The sequence below is a fragment of the Agelaius phoeniceus genome, chromosome 10 (genome assembly GCF_051311805.1).
Source record: "Agelaius phoeniceus isolate bAgePho1 chromosome 10, bAgePho1.hap1, whole genome shotgun sequence".
NCBI classification, from domain to species: domain Eukaryota; kingdom Metazoa; phylum Chordata; class Aves; order Passeriformes; family Icteridae; genus Agelaius; species Agelaius phoeniceus.
Genome location: NC_135274.1, coordinates 19,348,774 through 19,374,821, shown reverse-complemented (window position 1 = coordinate 19,374,821; position 26,048 = coordinate 19,348,774). Strand labels below are relative to the sequence as shown.

The window sequence follows — 26,048 nt, the reverse complement described above, 5'->3', positions numbered from 1 at the left end:
TGTCCCAGTTGGAGGAAAACATTTTAAACTTGGCCTGTAGAGGAAATGCAGTTGCTACGACTGCTTCCCTGCTAACTGTACTTAAAACAGAAGGAATAAAAAAAAAGAACAAAAATTGGATACAGCAGCAAGGTCTGGGGGAGGGGACATGGGGAATGAGAACATTTAGGTTAGGAGAGTTCAATGGGAGCAGAACTGAATTGCACTGAAAAATTGTGCATTGCGTTGTAATTATTCATCTCTCTCCTTTTTTCCCCTTTAGTATACAGTATGGAATTTTGTTCCAAAAAACTTATTTGAGCAGTTCAGAAGAGTAGCCAACTTTTATTTTCTCATTATATTTTTGGTTCAGGTAAGTTGAATAATACTCAAGAAATTGCAATTTTTGTTGTAAGTTTTGCCACTGATCTTTGTTTTATGAATTTAACTTCTCTACTTATATATTCTGTCTATAAAAAGAATACATTTCCAGTTTCTCCAGGAAAGGAACATGAATATAACTTTAAAAATAATTATGTCCAAATTTAAGTATTATCCTTAGGTTTTACCTTCATGAATGCTAATGTGTTTAAGTGTGCAGCTTCAAAGTCTGTTGCTCAGTCAGCACAGGGTTTCAGTTGTCTCCCTCCAATACAACTTTAAAGCTCTTAAGGGAGTAATGAAATTCCAGATATGCTTCTTGTCTTTGTGGGCATTGGTGGTGTTTGAATGTTTGTATATTTCCACTGTAGGTGGTTGTCATTAACAGACTATTGTGATATAGTTCTAAGATCCCCAAATTCAATTTGTTCATATAAAATGAACACACAGTTATTACAGGTAAAATCAATAGTTTGCCAGTTTTGAAGACCTCAGTTAGTGCTGTTATTGTTACAGTTTATGTCAGAAATATTGTTGTGGCTTTTGTAGCTGATTGTATTTCTTTTCATTAAGAACACCCACGAGTAGATTAGGACAATCTGTACATTTTCTATGACCATTGCCTCTCCAGCTCTGTAATGTACCTGAATTCTGTGGAGCTGTTGTAGGCTTAGTAGATGATGGATAAATGGGAGAAGGGTTCAGAGGAGAGATAGTAACTTTTGAGATACTAATTAATATCTGAGGCAGAGACGAGATTTTGGGGTACACAAACTTCTCTTTCATTATAAAATAGAATTACTTGAACATGTACAGCCCTGTACAGTGATTAACCAACATTTAGAGTGTGCATATGAAAAAGATGGCACCTCATTTGACAAAGAATGGGAATAGTGAAGAATTCAGAAAACTTGTCTGTGGTTGTGTAAGGTGTCAGTATCAGGGCCAGGCCTGCAGCTTTTAATCCATTGCCTCCTGTGTCCCTTGATCTTGTTCTTTCACATTTAAAAAGAAGAACATTCCTAGGCTGAAAATTCCTATGCTGGACTAAAGTCATACAGTTCTAACTTAGGCTCACAAAATGTGTTGTCTGTCACATCTTCCTTAAGATGTTAAGAATAATGACTGTATAATGTTAAGAATAATGACTGTATCATTCCTCTTGTAATGTTTCATGCTGTTTAACATACTGTAGTATGAGGGAGATGAGAATGTGCTGAAGATGGAACATAAGTGTTATTAAAGTAACCACAGACTTTTACACAGAAGTAAAAGCATGGCTTTTACTTCTTTTTAGTGCAGATTTATCTCTTCAGTTCAATGTTGTGTCATAGTTCTTTCAAACTATTGCCTTTCAGTAGTATCTAAATAAGGATCTAAGGCAGAAATTCTGTTCTGAGTGTAATCCTGTCCTCTCAGTTTGTATCAAGTGGATGCCCTCACGTGTATGGGAAATGTCTTCTTGTCTGTGTGTCTGCGTTCTTGGAAACAGAACAGCAGAAAAGTTGAAGTCATTTTTGTTCATTTATTAGAATGGAATTCTGTTTTTATTCAAATCCCTTTTGGTGGAAGTTCACTAATATCTAATATTTTTATTTTTATGAGGCTAAGCTGCCTTTTAAAGCTGACACCATGGAACCTTCCCTGTCCTGTGAATCTCGTGTGGCCAAGATGCAGTGTCTGTCATTACCACCTTTTCCACTGGGGATGGCAGAGCTGGGGCAGGGTCTCATTGTGTGATTTCAACTTGCAGCACAGTCCAGTCCACATTGTTCACCACACATGTGCATGCCCAAAACAAGGTGACAGACTGCATTTTGGTGACATGAGGTGTGTCATGGCTGTGTGTCCAGCTGCGTGGCAGGCAGAGGACCATGGTGTCCTAGTGAAACGTGACAATTCCACCAGCACAAAACCTGTTTCATTTTCATATATGAGCTCTCTTGAGAAAGGATGAGAGAGTATAGACGGCAGAAATGCCATGATTAACCATATCCAGCCGAGAATCAGATGCTTTTGGTAGGGTTTTTCTTGGTCAGTATGCTGCCAAGCTGAAATTGTAGTGCTACCATTAAAGAACAGACAGTATTGCAGGCTAGGTCTCAGTTTTGTTGTGTTCTATAAATTGTCTGTTTCAGTGAAAAAAAACAACCAAAAACCTTATGTGTGCATTGTAAAGTGGCATGATATGTTTTTTCTGTGAGGTCCTTCCCCAGTGATAGAGTAAACTTCATGTATGACTTTTTTTTCTTCTTTAATGATTCCCAAAGCAATGCCATAAGTCTCAGGTAAAGTGGATCAAATCAATGTCTGTGGTTTTGAGTAGTTCTTGTGTATATCTCCTTTACAGCACTTGACCATGTTGATTTTTTCCTGCAGCAGAAGAGAACCACTAACATCCCCCCACATACAGAACCTTAGCGTGTACACTGCACTTTTGGCATGCCAGCAATAATTGCACAAATTGTAAAAACCGCATGTTAACTTGGGGCAACCAGAAAGGTGCAGTCTTAAAAAAGTGTTCTCTAATATCTAAATCATTGAAAATTACTGATCTTAACTTTATTTTCACTTCTAAAGTGGATGATGTTATACTCTACATTGCTGGTAAGCAGTAGATTGTATAGTGTTGAAACAGCTTTATGAAGTGTAGTTTTCTTTCCTTTGTAATATTCTTTTGAATTCATTTTTCTAGGATGAAATTAATACCTTCTTTTTGGTAAGGACCTTTAAAATTGTCACATCCTATACTAAGGCTAAGAATGTGACTAAGGCTGCTCTGTGCCCTAAAACATTTGTTTTCATCATTACTGACATATTATTTAGTTGTCAGAAACTGAGTTTTGCTTGAGAAACTCTGCAAGACATGCAGTAAAAATACTCACAGGTTATAATAAACAGTTTGGAAAATAGTCGTCTTGCTTCTTTTTTTTTCTTTTTTTTTTTTTTTTTTTAAAGTACAAATGTAAAAATGACATTTGGACTAATTTTCATATTTTCTTTTCTTTTAGCTCATGATAGATACCCCTACCAGTCCTATTACCAGTGGATTGCCATTATTCTTTGTCATAACTGTGACAGCCATAAAACAGGTAAAGGGAAAAAATCTGGCAGCGTGAAGTCCTACTGAAGTAAAGTTACTTAACAGAGTCTCACCAGGATAGTGCTTAGATACTAAAAATACATTAAAATGGTGTAATTTTTAGAAACTATTTTGGGTTTAATGCTTCTAGTTAGATGCTTGAGCTTCAGCATTTGGTTGGTTGTCAAGCACTCAGTGACTCACTGCAGTACCCTAAAATGGACAGTGGATGACTGTCAGGCAGCATTTCTGTCTAAACATTACATGTCACTTGTTATCAGACCTTTTCCAAAAGCTCCTCACTCATTCCTTTGGCACACCTCACTGCCTGTTAGAACCAGTCCTCCCACATCACACCCTGAGAAAGGAGCTTGGGCAGATGAAACAGTGATGCAGGGTGTGTTTGTCAGTAGTTAAAAGGCAAAAGGGGTAAGTTTTGTCGTGTAAAATGTGTATTAACTGTGATTCTGTACCAGGTAAAAGCCCCTGGTCTTCTTCAGTTGCATAAAACATTTTGGAGTGTTTTATAGCACTTAAAATAAGAAAAATCATCTGAGTTTAATAGAAACCTTGTTCCAGCACCATATTACATCCTACTGAGACCTAGAGCATCTGGAATCAGAATGTAAAAATAAAAAAAAAAGAAAAAGAAAGTAAAAAAAGGTCTTCTGTTTTCTTTATGTCCTTAAAGCAAGAGGAGAAAGAAACAAGCTCATAAATAAAGAAGTGATGTGGATAAAAATTATAATCTCTTCTGCAGGGAGGTTATTTTCAGGAACTATCCTCTTCAAGGGATTTGACAGTGCTGTCGGGAATAGATGCAGCCTCGCTACTGAAAAATAAGCAGGAGACTGTTTTAGAGCTGTAACCAGAATTTCAATTTGCCTTCTGTGCCAGAAAGACCCAAAGCCACCCAGAAACAGGGCAAAAGTAAAAATAGTTCTAGCTTTCAAGCAGATAGAAAGGTGTTTGGGACAGAGTGGTTCTTAAAGCTGGAGTAATATTTGGACTAATATTTCATCTTGTTGCTGTGCAATTTGTGTATGCAGAATGCCCTAATCCTATTCAATTGCAGTTGTTACCATCACCCCCCAAAAAATCACATGTTCAAAAGCTATTAATCATATGTAGGCAATGGATAATGAAACTGTGTGGACTAAAAGGGATTATGAAACAGAGTTATAAATATTAGATCAATTTTTCCAGAAAGAAGTTGGACTTGTGTAAGTCTAAAATAGTCCAAAATAATCTTAACACCACCTTGCTTCTAGATGTCCAATCTTATATTGGGAAATTTAACTCCCTTATCATCAATTTTGAAGAACAGAGATTTTGTCATTCCTCCTGGAAGCTTCAAATGATTCATGACTTGCCAGGCATCAAGAGATTTTCTGGCTGTCTCAATATCTCTGCAAGGACTATTGGAACCACCTAAACTGCTCTAATGGACTCTCATGTTTCTCCTACCTGCAGCAAAGGACACAAACAATATTCACAGGCTGTTATCTTCAAGGGACAATGAATTGTGCTATTTCCACCAGGCTGCTCTCAGACAAGAGAGAAGCATAAATCTGTTGGAGTGCAGAGGGAAAAATCCCCAGTATTGCCTCAAAATCAGTTCCCATTTTCTCTAAACCAGAAGTGTAATAGGAGAAGATCTTAAAGAAAGAATTCCTTTTTGAATGCTGTGGGGCTCTGGTTCTGTACAAAGTTACATCAGGATAAATGTTAAACTATAATTTTGTATTCTCTCAAAAGATGAAGGGGAAAAATAGAAGCATTAATCATATGAAGGTTTGAGAAGCTTAGCAGTGGATGGAAAAAGTCCCCTGCCTTCCAGAAGACTGGTGAATGTGGCACCTCTTGCGAACCTCAGAACTCAGCTTTGTTTTAGTCTCAGCCAAGGAGACAGAACTTTTTCTACTTGGAAGTGTAATTGCACCTAGGTCAGAAGAAGGACATACAGGACTGCAAAGTGATGCAGCTCATGCTGTGTCATTTTGTCTGTCTTGTTAGCCAGAGCACTTTCCTCCTTATGCCTCTGAAGATCTTTATGCAGTCCTCCAGGGAGTTCAAAGTTAGCAAATAAATAAAAACAAAACAAAAAGTTAAAAAATCCCAAACAAAAATACAACAAAATAGAGGTATTTCCCAAGGAACTTAAGGAAGCAATGCATTTTAATAAGTTCATATGTATTTAGCTGAAGGAACACAGATGTTTACTTGACTACCAGGTAAATTATAAACAACTACTTTGCAGGTTTTGATTAACTATAGACCTAAACTGAAAATGAAAAACCTGGTGGTATAAAATGCAGATCTTTTCTCAATTACATTGATGCAGTTATTTAAGCAGGACTTAAGAATGTAATTTAATTGAGGGATTTTGATCTTTCTGGCAAGTAGGCAACATTGCCTGTATTCCTCTTACATGTTTCTTTCTTACTGTATTTTTCCAATGTTTTCAAGTGAGGACAAGGACCTCTCAAAAATGCTGCAGTAGGTAAATCTGGGGGGAATTTGAACTGACCACACTAAGTTGGCTCTTGAAAATTCCCTGGTGTGAGGTGTCACCCTTGTGTTGGAGGCAGTAGGTGTCAGATGGAGAAAGCGCTGAAATCTGTACTTTCTAAAGAAGGTAAATTTCAGTTCTTTGCCAAATGCCCACATTGCTCAGCTGTTCAGGTCTGTGAGACAAATGCCCCAAGGTTACTGGATGTTAGTTAAATCCTTGTTTTCTTCTGTCAGTCACCTTTAACAAGGAGCTGTAGGTACTGACTCGTGCTTTTTCATACTGCTTAGAAAGGATTCAAGAGTCGTACTTAGGGACTTCGGGATTCTGATGTCCCAGTATCTCTCTGTATGGCTGCTATTAGTGCACGCTTCTTAATTATTGATTTTGAACTATTTGGCATATAAAGCTCTTTTCTTTTCCCTATTCCCTCTCTCCTTCATCTTTCTTTTCAAACACAGGTAGTGCAGTTGTGCTGTCCTTACACATTTGTGCAAGTAACAGTGGAGATGTGCAAAGGTAGAACTACAACACTTTTTAACATGCAAATTTCATCATATAACTTTTCCTACGAACTCCAGAACTCTCCAAATTGCATCTGCATTAGTACTTCTTGTATGATGACATTCATGTAATGTTTGTTGGATGAATTGGGATTATGCCTGCTGTTTCACACAGCTACCTTCTTCTGTCTGCAGACTTCCAAGGAAATGTTTTTAACTCTTTCACAGTTCTTATAACTACAGAAACGCATTTTGGGAAGTCTCTATTATTGCAGATTAGTTGCAGGAGTCTTGCCATGTTGCAAGAGACATTTGAACTTCCTACATGATTGATCCATTTCCTGTGCTTGCTAGTGGGACTTTCCAAACAGTACCTAGACTTGGGGATCAGAGATTAATATGCTATTATGATCTAATGCTGTTAGATTAAACAGGCAGTGGATTCATACTTTAGAAAAAAACAAAACTCTTCTCAGTCATCTTCTCTTGCTGGACAGAGCTAATGTGTCAACAGCATGTCACACAGAATTAAGTCTTGAGGTTTCATGCATGGGCTATGGCAGTAACTATAAGAAATGCTATATGGTATGACTTGAGAAAGTAATTTCAATCTGTTACTTCTAAAAAAAAAAAAAGGAACCCAGAAAGGAGCCTGAGGACTGACTGTTCCCGATTTTGTGGTGTATTAATCCGTATAGATCCAAGATTTATTGAGTGCTTGGTCATCTGATCCACAGAAAATGTCACTGCCTGTTTGGTTTAAGAGAATATGGGACTGTTAATTGTCTTCACCACTTCTGCTACTTTATTTGCCTTTACATGTTTGTGTAAAGTGACAAAATTAAGAGGTTCACAGGTTCTTGAGTAACAGCTGGAGCAGAAACTCAAGAGACATTAATAACTATTCAGACAAAACAGGAAGTAGTTTGAACACATTTGCGTAGTAGATTAAATTTAGTCCATTTTTTAGTTTTCTTTCTTAAAAAGTAGATTTTTATGTGTTTTCCACAGGGCTATGAGGACTGGCTGCGACATAAAGCAGACAATGAAGTCAACGGTGCTCCAGTTTATGTTGTTCGAAGTGGTGGCCTTGTGAAAACCAGATCTAAAAACATTCGGGTAAAGGACTAATTGAGCATTTTGTTTCTATTATACAGCTAAAACTCTTGTTTTATTGCTAATCATTGTAGTTTGGTAACAATGCTGAAAGGAATTCTGCCCTTTAAACCTCTTTGTGTTTTTCTGATCTGTGTTCCCTTTGTTAGGTGGGGGACATTGTCAGAGTAGCCAAAGATGAGACTTTCCCTGTTGATCTGGTGCTCCTGTCGTCTGACCGAGTGGATGGTTCATGCCACGTTACCACTGCAAGTTTGGATGGAGAGACCAATCTTAAGGTCTGGGTTACTCATGTGAAATAGAATGTAGTTAATTTGTGGTGCCATTTTTCCTTCAGCCTGTTGAAATAGCTGCCCTGCTGCCTGGTAGTCCTGTAGTAACCCAATGGTCACTGTTTTACAGACACATGTTGCAGTCCCAGAAACAGCAGTGCTGCAGTCTGTTGCCAACCTGGATAAACTGGTAGCTGTTATAGAATGTCAGCAGCCAGAAGCAGATCTATACAGGTATCACTTTATTATTAAATATTTTGAAATTAAATCAAAATGAGGTGTTCAATACTCAGAATGCTACATGTCTTGCTAGGGTTAAAATAGCTTCAGACATCTGCTTGAATTTCAGGTTTTAATAATCAGCTTGTTTTTATACAATGTACTTACTGAAAGTTGCAAGTGTGAAGTTAAACTTGAGTACTTGAGTAGTAAACCAGACATTATATTTTTCTTTTTTATTTTAATTATGTACATTTCAGTTCTAATCAGTAAACATCTTTCTAGATTTTAAAGAATTAAATGGCCTACAGTCTGATCAGGTTGAAGAGAATTCCATAAGGTTCTGCTGGAGATTTCAATATTATATAGGATATGTTAAAGTGGAATTGACTCAAGTCTAATTCTAAGGATATGTGTTGCTCATATTTATTTTGCATATGCTTCAGGGAAGATTTGAACTCCATTTTTCAGCAGCAAAACCTTACATTTAAAAAGGGATATTCGAGCATGCTTTAACATCAGCAAGCAAAGTCATAGACTCTGTAAAGCAGCATCATGGGTAGCAAAAGTTATATTCCCATCCAAGTTTCTTCTGAATTGTATAATGGAAAATGGTAGCTATAAAGTAGTAGTTTTTAAAATCCAAGTATATTATCACAGCTGTTCTTAAGTAAGCTTGGAGATCTTTGAGAAATATTAGGTATTTTAAAACTAAGATACTCAGTTTGAACAGATGTTCAAATGTTTGATATTTAGCAAATTAAGGTACAATCACTATAGAAGTTTGTGTCCCTTTTTGTGGCTGGAGTCCTGCTAAATATGTGCATGTCAGATTTTTAAATGTGTAATAGATTGGCGTTATTAAATGAAAAGTTTCTATTTTGATGGATAATGCGCAAACTTAGATTTGTTGAGGAATTATTTCTTACTGAATCATCAAGAAGTCACAATCTGTTTTAAATTAATAGAAATAGAATCTTTTGTGGCAATTAATCAGAGTTAATAAGCTTTCTCAAATGCCTGTTCCTATGAGGGATAAATGTTTCTGTTGCTAAATGTCTCTTGTAAAATTACTGCCAGTTTCGCCATATTGGTTTAGTTTGATTGTTAAAAAAAGTTGATTTATTTTTTACTTGTGAACTATTAATGACTATTTTATAAGTGTAGAGAAGGTTTTTATGTTTTTGAGTCTTTATGTAGATACTTCTAAGATATATCCATCTTCCATAGATTTGTTGGAAGAATAACTGTAAGTCAACAAGCTGAAGAAATAGTACGGTGAGTAAAATTGTATAAGATGTTTATTTACATGGAGGTGGTTAAAATCTTGACCATCACGGGGGTTACTGTTGAATATATGAAAAGGGGAGGTATTTTTACTAAAAGTATCAATTGCAGCTGCATACCTCAGATGGAGATGAGAAAAGATGAGTGAAAAAAAGTTCATTACTACCCAGTTTTACAGATTTAATAAAACAGTTCTGGAAAGCTTGGCTGTTGCGAGGCAGGTAATTTTTTGTCACTGGTAATCAGCTGGTAACTTTGCTGTTATTTGTTAATCAAAGCATTTATTGATCTGAAACTATTTCCACTGATGTAGTATCTATACTACAACAGATCCCCTGTCATCAGAGGCACTGAGAAGGAGTTTTTGCCATTGAAATCCCTAGAAATTCCTGGTTTAACAAAGCCTCTGCTACGAATTTGTAATTTTTAGTATCTATTTCAAATTATAGCTGGACTGTGCAGATAAGTGCTTACATCTGCTACAGGCAACACAGCTGTGTCCACATAATCATGGGCCCACCACCTCTCCTTGTGCAGTCACAGCAAGTAACAAACATGCTTGCAATTACAAAAATAAAGATGTGAAGCCTTTTACAGACTTCCATCTCGACTTCCTGGAAAGATTTCTAATTGCCGTGGGTTGGTCTCAGCTACCAGTGAGGCATCCAAACAGCTGCTCATTCAATTCCCTCCACCACAACAGGATAGAAGAGAAAACAGGAAGGACAGAAGTGAGAAGGATCATGGTTTGAAATAAAGACATAAAAATCACTCACAAGAAATTGCCAAATTTTCAGAAATACTTAGCATTCAAGTTCAGTTATTTTATCTTGAGAGTTGTTGATTGTCCAGCTTTCAAAAAAACTTTGTCACCTCTTCTGAAAAGGTGAAGTGCTGTGTGTAAATTTGTCACAGAAGCAGGTAAATCTGCTTTGGTTCTTTCACTCCTCTAATGTCCAAAATTATATCCTTTACACTTATTTTTTAGTGAAATTTCTACTTGAATCTTAAAGGACTACTGTTTTCCTTGTAATATCTGCCTTCAGTCTGAGCTGAATGTCTCTGAGTCTGAGACTGACAAACATCTGTCAGCTTTGGATGGGAGTGACATGGAGTTCAGAGTGAATCGAGTTTTGCCAGAAATATGGAAGTGTAGCAGCCAGGTCACTTGGCCCCAAGTTCAGTGGCTTAGTTACCCTCACCAAAAAGCCTCACCCATGCCACCCCCCAAAACCCACTCAGCTGTTCTGTAAGGTCACTTTTGCTACTTCATTGAGAGCTTTTCAGAATTAATTCCTGCCAAGCTTGACATATGGGATAATTTATCAAAAGAATTCAGTTGACAATGTAAAACAGCTGGTTTAAAGGGAGGTGAAAAAAATAAATGCATGTTCTGACTATTAGTGGAGCTGTATCTCTGTCTAAGATAAACTTATCTAGTCTGTGTTGCACTGATTCAGGTTTGGTATTTTGGGTTTGTCAGGCTGGTTTTACAAAATTGAATCCAGAAATATAAATTACGTTTCTTATGTGAAAATTTTAAATGCTCAAGAATTTAGTTGCTTTAACTCAAATTTTCACTTAGTCTGAGTCTAGCCTAAAATATTAACAAATGTATGTTTCATTTAAAGAATCCATCATAATCTGTGTGTATAATTGGTACCCGTGGTATTTGTGATGGTAACTGTTACATTTGCAGTAACATTTAAGTTAATTTTTTGACTGTGGGAGGTGGGTTGTGGATTTACTTCGGCTCTTTTGAGTAACTTCAGATTATACTTTCAAAGGGACTTCAAGTTTCAGAGCTTTGTTTATCTGATAGTGATCATGGCCTACATGTGGCACAGCTAAAGGAAAAATAGGGTAAACCCAAGGGCTTGCATGCCAAAGCACTTAGCATCTGAGCTCTAATTCTTTTATTTCTACCTAATATGTCAGTCTGGCCACTGTAGTTGTTAAATTTCTGCTTTCATTTGAAATAGTGGAAAAAATACTTTTTTTAAATTTCAAACCCACCCTGCTGGCAGTTTCAAAAGATGATACAGCTGCTGCAGTAGAACATATGGTTCTAACCTTATAGTAACCTTGTTTCTAACTAGGCCCTTATTTTCACAGCACTGCTTGTGATGAAATTAGCCAAAGAAATTAATGTGTTATTGTAGTGTGATAGATGTGAGGAAGAAACATCTATTTTACCTCCTGAAATTGTATCTCTATGTTAGGAAAAAAAAATTGGCACTGCTGCCATGGTACCCATCTAATTGTTTGTTTCTTTGGTATGAATATCTTTTGAATTTTGTAGATCATTTCAGTCTGACAGAGGGGTAGAGGATTGGTAAATTAGCCAAACCTGAACCAGCACTTTGGGTACACTGAGCTCCACTGGTTTCTTGCCTGCTTCCTTCCCAAGTACCTTGTGGGTCTCTCTGAAGCACCCATTTGGAATATTTAGCTCAGTCAGTATTATGGGATATGGAACAGCGGTGGGGGAGTTTGGCAGTGACCAAAGGAGACATGAAAGGAAACAGAGAGCTCTGTGGAGACGTGTGGGAGGTGTGGTGAAAGGGGTAAGATCACTGATTGAGTTGCTGCATTGGGAATTTGTAGGGGACATAGGACAGCTTTGCATAGGAAACTGGATTTCAGTACTTCTCCAGAATACAGAACAGCTTATGTTCACATGCTGATATGTCTATTTCTTTTTAGACCTCTTGGGCCTGAAAGTCTCTTACTTCGTGGAGCAAGATTAAAAAACACTAAAGAAATATTTGGTTTGTAGACATCTAAATATTTAAAGAGTATTCTCTTCTTAAAGCATGTTGATGAACTGTGTTTTAATTCTACTTGCACTGAAGAAAATGTAATAATCTTGCTGACTGTTACCTGAGGGGATATGATTATAGATGAAAGTAATGATATTATGCTGAAGAACCTCTAAGGATATAAAGTTCCAGCTCTGCTCTGTGAAAATATTTGAAGTGGTTTGATAAAGGAATAACTTAACTTCAATGGATAAATGACTGTTCTTACTGTTACCTATTGTTGAAGGCTTTCTCCTGAGATTTACCATGCTGATTTCCATAAAATACATATTGAAGAGCAGTACAGTCATAATAATGAAGAGTGTTAAAGTAGGTGTTAAAATTACTTCAGCAGTACTCTTACTACAGAAGAGTCTTGCAAACAGTACAAAATTCTGTCTCATAGTAAACACAGAAGTAGTACCACCTTTTGCTTTTATCCTATATCTCTAAAAATGAAAAATTCTGCAAATTGTATTTATGCAGAAAGTGAAGTCTGACTCTTCCCCCCTTCCTTCCCAGGTGTTGCTGTGTATACAGGTATGGAGACAAAGATGGCATTAAATTACAAGAGTAAATCTCAGAAACGGTCAGCAGTAGAAAAGTATGTTTATTTTCTAATATCTCTCTTATTTGTAGAGCTTTAACTTAGCTTTTCCTGTGTAGCCTTAAAACCCTGGTGGTCTCATCATTGAGTTATAGGCAAAGGGAAGAGAGTATTAATTGCCTTGCCTTCAGTAGGAAGCTATAAAGATAAAATCTATTTTTTGATATTACATCCTTTAGTAGTGTACAAAGTGGAAATAACTAAGCTTGCTCCTGGTTGCAGGATAGGTGTTACTATGATAGATACTTACATTGAGTCTCATGATTTATTTTAAAAGGAAAAGGGGTTCTGATATGTTGCCTTTATTCCAGTTACTAAAAATCTGAGAGAGCCCCCTGGCATTCTTGTGCAAATATATAGCTACATACAAACAGCTGTATGTAGCACAAGAGAAGTTCCAGCATAAAAGTACAGGCAGGAAGGATGGTCTGGCTGGCTACAGAACAAGAAGCAGGGGTGACTATCCTGCTGTAGCCTGGCCTGGGTTAAATGCTCAGCTGCACATGGTAGTGCTCTTCTAACTGAGGAAAAAGTGCAGCCATGGATTTCTGCTGTGCTTGTTTGTACTGCACTGCCTGCACAGCCTTGGAAGCTCCTTGGGGAAAAAGAGGACCAGTGTGGGACTGTAGGTGTGACACAAGTCAGCTGTTGGGGTGTTCCTGCACCTTAATCTAGGCTTCATATTGCTATGTAGAGGGTTTAATTTAGTCAGAGGTAGAATTTCTTTCCCATTCTGTTGCCTGCTTGTTGCATAGTAACTTTATATCTGTATCAAGCACAGGCTACACTTTCTAAAAAAGGTCCAGCAAGTTTTTGATCAATTCATGTAACCACACTGTGTCAACAGATGAAGTAAAATAAACTGAAATGTCTTGCTTTACTTTTTTGGCTCTTTATAGGTCCATGAATTCCTTTTTGATTATTTATCTAATAATCCTCCTCTTTGAAGCCATTCTGAGCACTATTTTAAAGTATGCATGGCAAGCTGAAGAGAAATGGGATGAGCCTTGGTATAATGAAAAAACAGAGCATGAAAGAAACAGCAGTAAGGTAACGTAGTTCTGTCCAGTTGCATATCTGAGGAACACTCAACCAATATGCACTCAGTGTCATATATATTATGTCTCTATGCTACGTGTAACCACCACATGATCCACTTGCAGGTCTCTGTGCTGTTGTCTCAGTGTTTTTTGAGTTAGTCCCATGTATCCTCACCACTGTGTAGAAATATTTCTACCTCTGTTACTGGTTGGACTTTTCCTTCCATTATGAAAAGACCAGACTTTTTGAAAACTTTTGAAAAGGCTTTGTTAGGACATATTTCTCATGGTCTATGTTGTAATTATTGTTCTTTAGGATGTCTTTTGTCATTCCATAAAGGAAAAGAGGACAAGGGTGGCTGTCCTTGTGTATGTTCTATTGCAGTGATTTCACAGTTCAGGCATTTTGTACTTTCTGTGATGTTGAGATGGTTTGGGCAATTTTGTAAGGCTGCAATTTTGCTCAAGCTTCTGCTTGCCTGCTCAGTTCTCTTTAGAGATTGAAGGGATCCTTTAAAGTGTCCCTGAAATCTATGGCTCTGAAAAGTATCTCTTTTTCCAATTAGTCTGTATTTTTCTATGTTCTCTTTAATTTTTGATTTCTATATGAGTCTGCCTTTGTCCAAAGCAGTTCAGGAGCTTAATCTGAAATAATTGCTATGTGAGTTAGTCTAGCCTGTGGAGCCTTTCAGTTCTGAAAAGAGCAGGGATAAGTATTTCCTCAATCTTTCCATTCCTTTGCCATCAGGAGTGTAGAGAGCCATGTGTGTTTCTGCAGTGTCATTCTCCTTCTGTCATGTCTTTGTTTTTCTGTCTCCCATGTTGACTTCTACAATCTGCTTTTCATTTCTCAGCATGCTGGCATCCTTACTCAGAGTTCTTTCTCTGTCCATCTCCTCCTGTGTATGCAGATTGTTTTTTCATTGCCATTGCTTAAAGAAACTCTCTTAAGTAATTGTCACTACCTCCCTTAGATGAATTACTGCTCTCACTTTCTGTCCGTCTTTTCTGGTTTAGTTTGGAAGATCTCTTTAGGCACAGAACTTGCTGAGTTTTTGCCAGCTACTTTAATTATTTATTAAATACTTACAACAATGCTCCCTAAAGAGGAAAAATAGACATTATTTAGCTTTGCAAATTGTTGACTACTTTTATGCTTCCTTTATTTAAAATGTTCTCCTGCACCAATATCTGCTGGAGTTAAAAGAGGTGGCCTGGTTTTTGTCATCTCTAGTCTCCCTTGCTCAATATTCAAGTGTTGGTAAGAGTCTTTCCAAAGTACAATTTAGATACTGAGTTTGTTGTGCAGATGAAAAGAGACTGTAGTGTTGCATTTCAGGGCTTGTTAAAATTATCATACCTAGTAAAAAGAAGTTTCTCTCCTGTCACATTGGTGTTTGCCTGAAATGTGTGTGTGGAACACAATGATTTGAAGAGGCATAAAAGAAATCCATGTGGTCCCTTTCTTTTTGTGCAGTCTGGATCACCCAAATAACTGGGGAGTGCCAGTAGACAGGAACCCTTGTGACACTTTGCTGTCCTGAACCAACAGAGTGCTTGCAGATTCCTCTGACAGTCTGGAAAATCACTTGTTTGCCTTCACAATTTAGGGTTCCTCGAAAAGCTTCCATGAATGATGATGTTTGATGGAATGGGGAATACATTTGATTTCTCAGACCAAACTTTTTCAGAGTTGGAAAACAGAATCACCATGACAGTTAATATTAATTGGCAGCCCTCCTCACAGATTCAGTAGAGACAAAAATTAATGAACTTGTGAATTGAAACCTCCAGTCAGAGCTTAAGGCAGACTTTGCATCAGTGTGAAGGCGTGTTACTGGGGCAACCTGCAAATGCCTGTGTTGTCACTGGAGCGTTGTCTCTCTCGTGTGTGGGGGGGACTTGGGCTTCTCTGGCTCTCCCAGTTTTTCATTTTGCATGCATATTGAAGGATAATTAAGTCACCATGTTTCACCTGACCACTGTGGTAATCTTCACTTTTTCTTTTTTTCTCTTGTAGATCCTGAGATTTATTTCAGATTTCCTTGCTTTTCTGGTACTTTACAATTTTATCATACCCATTTCACTCTATGTGACTGTGGAGATGCAGAAATTTCTTGGATCTTTTTTTATTGGCTGGGATCTTGACCTCTATCATGAAGAAACAAACCAGAGAGCACAAGTAAATACTTCGGACCTCAATGAGGAATTGGGACAGGTAAAAAATATGTTGTCTGTTGGGTTTTTTCATCTATTTTTTACTTAGTTTTTAATATTAAAATTTGTTACAGTGGGATTTTTATTACTTGTGATATGATTTCTGATTAATTTTAAAATAAGGTATAAAGATGTGATGCAGAACTTAAAATTCTTATATGATTAAAAAATGTGTGTAAAAGAAAGTGTGAGTGGAGATTATTGTATCTTTTTTCTTCTAACAAGAACATGTAATTCCAAGTTGGTTTTTTTTGTTTTATTTTACAAAAGGTAGAGTATGTGTTTACAGACAAAACTGGTACATTAACTGAAAATGAGATGCAGTTTCGGGAGTGCTCTATTAATGGCATAAAGTACCAAGAGGTCAATGGTAAACTAACTCCAGAGGGATTTTCTGAAGATTCTCCAGATGGAAATAGGCATGGTTTGGTAAGGCTCTTTGGTTTTCCCACCATTAGTCATCCTAGTTTGAAAGTGCTTTATTTCAGAGATATATTCTTGTACCATTAGCATAAAAAAATCCCAAGCCAAACATAAATCAGAATTTCTGAATAGCTTGACGCTTTCAAGTGTCACTGAACAAATAATATTTATTAAGCATGTTGAGATGTGATTATTTAACATGAAATGCTTGGCAGATTTGTAAGTAAAACCACTTTTTCCTTAAGTGTGTTCAGAACTGGGTTGATGTGTAAATGTTACAAATCAAGTTTTTTCTTTCTTGTAGGTGAAAGAGGAAGAGCTCTTCTTGAAAGCAGTTTGTCTGTGCCATACAGTGCAGATCAATGCAGATCAGACAGATGGTGCTGATGGTCCCTGGCATGCCAATGGAATAACATCCCCCCTGGAATATTATGCTTCTTCCCCAGATGAGAAGGCTTTGGTGGAAGCTGCGAGCCGGTGAGCAGGACTGCCAGGGCTGTCTGACACAGGAATTGCCTGCAAGGGCAGCCTTACAAATGGCTCAGGACACTGGTGAAGACCAGGGCCTGGCACTGTCACCTTACTGGGAAAACATTCAAATGTAAAATACACAACCCCCTAGGTGTATTATAAAGTGATGATTTGAAATATTTATGAAAATACGTGAGAAATTACAGTAGTCAGAGTATAATGTGAATAAAATACTGCAGAAATGGGCATTCTTAGTTTTCCCTAGAGCAAAATACAGTAATGGGGTGTAAGAGTCTCTCCTTTTCTTCCCTGCCATCTTCCCCTCCCTCCATTAAGAGGCATTTTGTCTAAATTCATAATTAAGTGTATATCTTCTTTACTTTTAGGGTCGGAGTAGTATTTACTGGAATTAGTGGAGACAGTATGGAAGTAAAAAGTCTTGGAAAACCAGAGAGGTATTTTGTTTTTTTTCCTTGATTATTTTGAAGGCTAGAACAGTAGTGAAGATTAATGTAATGTTCTCCTCTTAATCCTCTTTGTTCATAAGCAAACCTTGCCTTTCCACAGCGTGCTCTGTTTAATGCTTTTCCCTTGATGTCTTCAAGACAGCTTGCATCTTATTCCTTACCAATTGTAGCTGAGATGCAAGAATTTTGTGTGAGTTACTCTGTGTAGGTGTGTGTTGTAACAGTTTGTATCTTTGCCCATTCCTCAAAGGTTGAGACTGTAGCAGAGTTGGAAAACTGAATTGCTTATTCAAGTTTTGTTTCAGCTCTCGAAATTCCCAGAATCAGTCTCGTCTGTGCATAATCTAATCAGATATTTTAAACTTTCCTAAAATGAGTTCAAATTATTAATAACTGTATGTGTGCAGTATTCCATAACTCCTTTTACTCATTTGATCTGTGTCAGCTAGTTGGCAGTACTTTGCATTTAAATGTCTAAAATTAATTTGCTAAGCTAGTGGTAATATAACAAAAACTAATCCACTTACCAGGGCACACACACTTTTTTGACAGTCTAGATTTTTACAAATTTGTCAGAAACAAAATGTAGTTTTCAAAGTTATACTTGAAATAATGACAGAAGGGTGAAGAAATAGATAGGAGCTATTTGTAATTGCCAAATGCCAAGTTAGTATTCAGAAAGCCATTCCTGTTGGTAGAAGAACCTTTTATTCTTACAGAATGGAATTAAGCATATATAAATTCATAAAAAGCAATGAACAGTGATTGTTGTTCAGCAGTGATAGCTTTGCTTTCAGAGTTTCTATACAAAAATAACACTTTGAGGAAAGGTCTGTGGTGTAAGAGTCTATTTATAAGTAATTGTCTTTGGAAGTTTATTTCTAAAAATGTTTTCTTCCTGTTCCCTCTTTTAAAACACAAAATGCAGGTATAAATTGCTTCATGTTTTGGAGTTTGATCCAAATCGCAGACGAATGAGTGTCATTGTAGAGAGTCCCTCAGGTATGTGATCAGAAATTGCACAAGCAGCACTTGAGAACTTCTTAAACAACATTATTTTTAATTTCAGTTCTATTTGACTTTCTAGGGGAGAAGCTTTTATTCACAAAGGGAGCAGAATCTTCCATTCTTCCTCGTAGTAAGAGTGGAGAAATAGATAAAACAAGGATACATGTGGATGAGTTTGCTTTGGTAAGTGTGTAGGCTTGCCCAGCTCTCAGCCTCAGCTGATCAGAAGAAAATCCTTGCCGTATAAATTGTGACTTGAAGTGAAAAAATTGCTGGTGACACCTTGTTAGATCAGAAACTTGTCTACTCTGAATGTAGCCTTTTATTTTCTTGCAGAAAGGCCTAAGAACTTTGTGTGTGGCCTACAGAAGATTCACACCCGAGGAGTACCAAGAAATTGGCAAACGCCTTCATGAGGCCAGGACTGCCTTACAGCAGCGGGAGGAGAGATTGGCAGATGTGTTCAACTTCATAGAAAGGGATCTGGAGTTGCTTGGAGCTACAGGAGTAGAAGACAAGTATGCCATGGAGTTATTGCTATCTATGTTCAAACCCAGCAAGTTTAGGATTTATACTTGAAATATGAAGTGTGAAAAGCTCTCCCACTATGACTAAAAGTTCTGTGTTATTTTTCTTTAGTATATTTACCTTTGGATTGAGGCAGATTCAAAACAAAACTTGTACCAACTGATTCTGCCTTAATAACGGTGATGTACAGTGTGTTTCATCGGGAGAGATGTCATGTATGTGAAATGGAATAATTGCAGCAAATATTTAGGGTAACAGCAAATACCTTGGGAAAGCTTCTACACACAGCTCCTTTGCAAAGCACTGTGCTTGTGCTCTGTAGGTCCCAGGGTGTGTTGGACGCTGAAGTGAGCACATGGGGCTTGAGAAGCTTTTCATGCACCTCAGTAGCCAGGAATTACTGTGGACTGTTTTAAAGCTTCTCAAATGCAGTGGCAGTGCCTAGTTTAAATCAGGATATGCTTATTACAAATTTTTTATCCCTTAGAAGGATTGAAATTTAGTTTTTGTTTCATCTAGGCCTTTGTTTTGTTGGTGGTAACAGAATATCATTTGCCAGACTATGATTCTCTGAAAATATATGTAACATTGGAAAGGCAAACTTAACTCACCATGACAGTGGGGTTACAGTTGGTAGCATGGAGTTACAGCATGAGCTCTTTTGTTTGTAAATTGTTCAGTTGGTTATTTAAGATTTTTCTTGTTTCTAGACTGCAGGAGAAAGTCCAAGAAACTATAGAAGCCCTCAGGCTGGCTGGTATCAAAGTGTGGGTGCTCACTGGAGACAAGCACGAAACAGCTGTTAGTGTCAGTTTATCCTGTGGACACTTTCACAGAACCATGAACATCCTTGAGCTTGTGCAGCACAAGTCAGACAGTACCTGTGCAGAACAGCTGAGGCAGCTAGCCAAGAGGTAAAATAACTGAGAAGTCACTATTGCAGTGATGATCTCAGCTTGGGTTGCTTTCATTTTTATATTTTATGGCAGTCTCTTTGATGCATGTGCCAAATAAAAAAGCTGTCTTTTAAAAAAAATTATTTATTAACATATTAAAATTATTTATATAACAGACTGGAAGAAGTAGTCTGTCTGACAATTAACTCCTTTGCTTATTGTCTGGCCAACAACATAGTTTATAGCAAAATCAGAATTTTACCATTAACACTGGTACAAATTCAACATTTTTATCCCCAAATAGAATAAAGGAAGACCATGTTATCCAGCATGGACTGGTTGTGGATGGGACCAGCCTCTCTCTTGCACTCAGGGAACATGAAAAACTGTTCATGGAAGTTTGCAAAAACTGCTCTGCAGTGTTGTGCTGTCGCATGGCACCCCTTCAGAAAGCAAAGGTAAGTGACAATATGGTCAGGATTGCCTTTGAAGTATTTTTGTCATGCTTTGAGAAGGCAAATATGTCTGAAACTGCTTTGTTTGTTTGTCTGACCCTTTTTGTGACCTCTGAATCCTTGTTAAATTCAGATCTAGAGTAGTTTGCTCAGAAGTTTCTACATGTGTGTTTGTAAATTTGCAAGTTGATGGAGAAATCAAACTGCCACCAAGCTCATCTTTATTCTGCCTCTTGAGTGTTCAGTAAGGCAGCAGCTCTCCCAGTCTCCTGCATGTTTTTGCCTTAGCTGCTCCACCACTTCTCCAAACCAAAACACTAAATTGAAAATTCATTAATCTTTAAGGAGAAACTGTGCTTCTCTAAATACTTTAAAAATACCCAAGTTTGAGGAAGAAGTAGAAGGGAAGGCAAGGCCTAGTCTTCAGGAAAGATTTGCCTTAATTCTCTCTTCTAATAAAATTTTTCATTCACAATACTAAATTTTACTCAAATACATGTTGGATAAGATTCAAAATCAGATTTTGTGATTTATTTTTTTTTTAACTCCAGAATGCTAAGCTCTGAAGGACTATAAATATTTTTTCCTTTTGAAAATTTCTTTTAATGATAAGACTTCTCTTTACCTTAAAGCACTAGGAAACCCTTCTGTGAGGTATCAGATGTTCAGGGGGGAGGCTGTTCTACTGTAACAGGAGTGACCTGTTTGGAGGTCACTCTTCCCTCCAGAGTTCTCATGCAGTCTTTAGAATCACTTCAGTATAGAACTGTTCACCTGCTATTAGTTTCAGTGAAATGTTGAAAGGAAGTTGCAGCTTAGTTACCCTGAGTAAACCAATCTGTTGGATGTGTCAACTCTGTACATTTCTTGGCTGAAATTTTTGCCATGCTGTCTCTTTAAGGTGCACTTATTTGTCAGTGTTGTGTCCTTGTTCTTATTTTGTCATTTAACTTGATTTATAATGTTTTGTACTGCTTTTCTTAATTCTTCTCCTCACCAGCAGATAATGGAGATTATTTCCTGTCTTGAGTCATGAAATACAGCAAAATGCAATTTTAATTGCAGTGAATTTTTAATTTCAAATATTGCAGTATATAAATCACCAAGACAAATGCCAAACAATTTGAGGGGTAGGGAAGGAAGTGCAGGGCAGTTTAGTCTAGTATTGAACATTATTTTTTGCAGTAGGCAGACTTTTTGTGAGGTTTATTCCAATATTAAGCTGGAACTCAGCTTAATACTTCCTGCACCTTTAATTATAATGCATGTTAATGTTTGGTTAGTGGTCTCACTACTAATTTTGGTATGTTTTATGACTCAAAACCTTGTTTAAACATCATCATTTCAGTCATTTGGAGCTGCTGCTGACTGCTGCTGTTAAAATTTGCTAAAGGCTTTGTCTTGACCTTTTCACATAGATGTTTGTCTGTCCAAATTTCCCAGGCCTTGGGGATCTCAAGAGGACTGATCTGGGTGCTGTCCTGCAGCCTTGTTACCTCTCTAAGGCTGCTTCCTGGGATCTAATACTAAATGTGTTTGAAATAATTGCCCCTTAGGAATGAGGAGCCTTTAAACTTGAATATTAATACCTGCAATTAGGGAATGTATTCCCACAATCAGGTGGATTTTTCTGAGCTGTGGACTTTGTTTAATCGCTGTTGTGTTCTTTGTGTGAAGTGAATTCCCATTCCTGTGAATCAATGCCCTGACACTGCCAGCCATAACTCAATTACTCCAATACAGTTTTTTGTGTCTACTTAACTTCATGCAGTGGCTCCATTGATATTTCCACTTTGGGGATTCTGGAACTTGAGGGGGAAAATGTTTTTTCATACATATTTATTTCTTGATTTTGGAAAACCTCTTGATCTGCATTCGTACCTTTACCTGCAGCCCACTTACAACTGAATTAGTGAAGCTTCTACCTTAAGCTAGGGCTCTGTGGGAGGTTAATGAATCACTAATTCTCCTTAACCAAAAGCCTCATCTAACTAATTCCTTTGTATTTAGAATATTATTGACACTTACATTGAAGATATGTTATCACTGCTCCTCTTCAGAGTATTTTAGGGCCTTGCATGTCAACAGTTTTTTCTCTCATTCTGTCATATCTTCTTCTGTTTCTTTGTCAGTTGAGGATACCCCTTGATGATAATGAAGTTGCTTTAGAAAGAAGCTATTTTTCTTAATAATGGCATATTGACTTTTTAGCTAATGCATTTGCTTTTTCAAATTCTTCTTTCACCTGGATGAGTTCCATTAATTATAAATACGAAGAATCTGGGTTTATTAAAGGGCATTAAATCTGTATTAGTCTGTAAGTGAATTTTCGGTTCTAAATTTTACTTGACTTTGTTTTGTATGATAAAGCACCAAACTAAGAGTTGGAACAGAACATTGAAATAAGAACAGGAAAATAGGCTTAAGGCAGATATAATATTTAAATCAGGCTTGTGCTCCAAAACAGGCAGCTTTTCTAAAGAAGGAATTAATGTATGCATGTGATATGCCGAAGATAGTTTTTACCCAAACATGCATGTTCATAAAACATATTAATTATATCTACAGATAGGCAGCTAACTGAGATACTTGGGAATTGCTGACATGGTTTGTAGCTAGACTGTCTAGTCCAAAAGTGTTTCATTTTCTTTTTCCAGGTGGTTCGACTGTTAAAAACCTCTCCGGAGAAGCCCATAACGTTAGCGATCGGGGATGGTGCTAATGATGTGAGCATGATCCAGGAGGCACATGTTGGCATAGGTAACTTCCTTCTGTCTCCACCAACTGGGGCTTCTTTATTTGAATCAGCATCACATGAGCAGCTTCCTTCAGTTTTAAGTTTGAGGAATATCTTCCTTTGCAACACTGCTGAAGTCCTTATGGTGTTGAAGTGAAGGAAAACAGAGCTGTAGCTTCAGATGTATGGTGTTGGGTTTTTTAAACTTCAGTTGTTGTTATACTTGACCTGTTTTGTGTTTTGTTTTCCAAACATTACAGGAATCATGGGCAAGGAAGGAAGGCAAGCTGTAAGAAACAGTGACTATGCAATAGCACGATTTAAATTCCTCTCCAAGTTGCTTTTTGTTCATGGGCACTTTTACTATATTAGAATAGCAACCCTTGTACAGTACTTTTTTTATAAGGTGAGTTTTTTTCCCAGCAAAAAATTTATTTCAGATCTGAGATTTTTTTGGGATCAGGTTAAATATCTCTGTTTAAACATGTTTTCTGAGCTTTTTTATTTTATCTTTTACAACCAAATGTATTAGTTTAACTATGGAATTGTTTAGTCTTTCCACCTAGAAATAGGCTTTAAATACTGCAGTGAGTTTGTCTAGGCTGAGAGGCTGATGTGTTTGTTTTCTCAAGGCACGGGTTTTGTTTGTTTGTTTGGGTGCTTTTGGTTTTTTTCACTTGTTCATCAGTTTTAAAACAAGTCAAAACTCACTATCTTTATTGAAATTTATCTGGGATTTCAGTTTGGCTCCCAAGTCCCTTTTGAAGTTGATTTCTTTCATTTGATGGCAATAGCATGGTGTTATATTTTGGTTTCTTCTTTGTTTGCTTCTGTGTAACAAACTCACAAGAGCATGTCACAGCTTTATTGAACAAAATGTGGAAACTATTCTGCAAAGAAATTCTTAAAAAGAAGCAGAAGGGGAAAATGAATGGATTTCTTCTACTTAATTGCAACTTAGACTCCTGTAGTGAGATGTGCTCATCAAGCACATATAGTTAAGCTCATACTTTTCAAGTTCATTGTCCCAAAGGACAAACAAACAAAATATCCCCTCAAGAAAAGCAGCTTGTTTTACTTTGCCAAGTAAAATGCTGAAAGGCTTTGTGGTCTTCCTATGTATTTTTAGCAGCTTCTAAGAGTTAGCAATTTCTTTTAGGGCTGTGAGGCATGTACTAAGGATTAACTATTTCCTTAATTTCTCTTTATTTCAGAATGTGTGCTTTATTACACCACAATTTTTATATCAGTTCTTCTGTTTGTTTTCACAACAAGTAAGTATTGCATGCCTGCCATCTTGTCTGTGAAACACTTGAGGTCCATAATTAAGAAAATAGGAGGGTGACACAAGGAGCAGTAGAGATGTTACACTTAGCAAATACCCAGCTTCATTTTCTGTAGTTGATAGCTGATGTTATTAGATTGTTATGTGAGTGTAGCTGTTTTCCTAACTAGCAAATTAATGTAACTGATCAATCAATGCTGCTATAAGTGTGCTAATAAATCTCTATCAATTCCAAGGCATAAAATGCTTTTTGCTTTCCTTTGCAGACGCTCTATGACAGTGTATACCTGACTTTGTACAATATTTGTTTCACTTCCCTGCCTGTCCTCATCTACAGTCTTTTTGAGCAGCATGTGCACCCGCATGTATTGCAGAGTAAACCTGTGCTCTACAGGTATGTATGGCCTGCATCAGTTCCCACAGGGACACATCTTGTGCAGCAGCAGTGGCATCTGCACAGCTCTGAACTTGCTACAATAATTATCTGTAATTTAGGCATTTTTAGTAACTATGTTGATGAGGAAGAATTAAAGCTACATAGTTCTCATCCTAAAAGTCAATTAAAAGGAATATTTTAATAGAAGTGTCTTTTTATGTCAGCGATGTTATGAGTGAAGAGCACTAAGCACTTGGTCAGTGTACATGATTGGCAGCCTTCTCCTGCATTACATGTAGGAGATGAAAATCACTCAGACAAGGAGAATGAAAAACTAGGACACCATGATTAGGGGAATCACCACAAAAAATCCTTTACTAAGAGGAGGAGTGATTTCCTGTAGAATTAGATGTCCTCCCAGTGGTAGTATGTTGCACTGCATACTTTTTGGAGTAAAAAATAGATATTTTTGTAAAAAAGAGATGTCTCCTCTCAGATGTTTCTGTTTTTGTAAAGGTCCTTTGAGCAGAGCAAGGGGTAAGTATCAGGAGATCTGGCTTTTTCTTCCTCTTTCAGTTCCACCTCCAGGGACAAGAATTCTAGTTTGTGCTATTCTGAATTTGACCCATTAGAGACCCTGGCCATTGGTGACCTCTCCTTAAAGCAGAGCCAAATCTTGAGAGCTCAGAGGTTTTTTTTTTCCCCATGATTTATGTATTTTTTTTCATATGTCAGCATTTGTTTAATGTGTCTTGGTGCAGTTGAAAGGTACATTTATTCAAACCAGTAGCAGTCATGCAGTGTGGATAGCTGATGGTTATGGACAGTATGAAATCCAAATCTGTTTTATTTCTGCAGAGACATCAGTAAAAATGCCCATCTGGGGTTTAAACCATTTCTTTACTGGACCATCTTGGGCTTCTTTCATGCATTTGTTTTCTTTTATGGCTCGTATCTTCTAATGGGAGAAGACACTTCTCTGCTGGGAAATGGCCAGGTACAATATCATAAGTGTTATTCTACCACTGTGTTTTTGTTGGTATTTCTTAATGCTTTTTTGAAGAATCCTCCTGTGTCCAAAAAATTTTGTTTTTATCAATTACAATTATCAAAGATTCTTTGTCAGTATTTGTGTGTGCTCTCAAGAGTAACATTTCTTAGCATGGAAACTGTAAGGTGTTGTCAGAAAGCATATGTCCCTAAAGAACATATCTTTCATGATAATAGATGTATCATGGTTGTCTTAAACTTTGTTGTATTTCATAAACTGTTTTGTCAAAATCCTATTTCATAATGTCAGCAAATTAGAATTTATATTCATTCATTCAAAACTCTTTTTGAATTGGACTTAATTGCAATGTCAAGCAAGAGAAGCAATGACTTCTC

The 26,048-nt window shown here is 37.1% G+C and overlaps 1 protein-coding gene across 15 annotated transcripts in view; it reads left to right on the top strand.

The window, feature by feature from the left end:
• Nucleotides 1–26,048, top strand: part of ATP11B (ATPase phospholipid transporting 11B (putative)) — a 66,009-nt gene that overhangs the window by 15,893 nt on the left and 24,068 nt on the right. For all 15 annotated transcript variants that reach the window (XR_013183664.1, XR_013183665.1, XR_013183666.1 and 12 more), the window contains exons 3-25: nt 263–352; nt 3,372–3,452; nt 7,469–7,576; nt 7,723–7,851; nt 7,976–8,079; nt 9,295–9,342; nt 12,058–12,122; nt 12,675–12,756; nt 13,659–13,809; nt 15,820–16,017; nt 16,287–16,445; nt 16,744–16,916; nt 17,297–17,365; nt 18,306–18,379; nt 18,465–18,568; nt 18,722–18,903; nt 19,624–19,827; nt 20,114–20,267; nt 22,922–23,024; nt 23,262–23,407; nt 24,216–24,275; nt 24,553–24,680; nt 25,521–25,659. Coding sequence is in view for 12 of the 15 variants with exons in the window: in XM_054639284.2 (XP_054495259.1) it covers nt 263–352; nt 3,372–3,452; nt 7,469–7,576; nt 7,723–7,851; nt 7,976–8,079; nt 9,295–9,342; nt 12,058–12,122; nt 12,675–12,756; nt 13,659–13,809; nt 15,820–16,017; nt 16,287–16,445; nt 16,744–16,916; nt 17,297–17,365; nt 18,306–18,379; nt 18,465–18,568; nt 18,722–18,903; nt 19,624–19,827; nt 20,114–20,267; nt 22,922–23,024; nt 23,262–23,407; nt 24,216–24,275; nt 24,553–24,680; nt 25,521–25,659 (2,751 nt within the window). In the remaining 3 variants the exon portion in view is untranslated. The remainder of the gene's footprint in view (nt 1–262; nt 353–3,371; nt 3,453–7,468; nt 7,577–7,722; nt 7,852–7,975; nt 8,080–9,294; nt 9,343–12,057; nt 12,123–12,674; nt 12,757–13,658; nt 13,810–15,819; nt 16,018–16,286; nt 16,446–16,743; nt 16,917–17,296; nt 17,366–18,305; nt 18,380–18,464; nt 18,569–18,721; nt 18,904–19,623; nt 19,828–20,113; nt 20,268–22,921; nt 23,025–23,261; nt 23,408–24,215; nt 24,276–24,552; nt 24,681–25,520; nt 25,660–26,048) is intronic.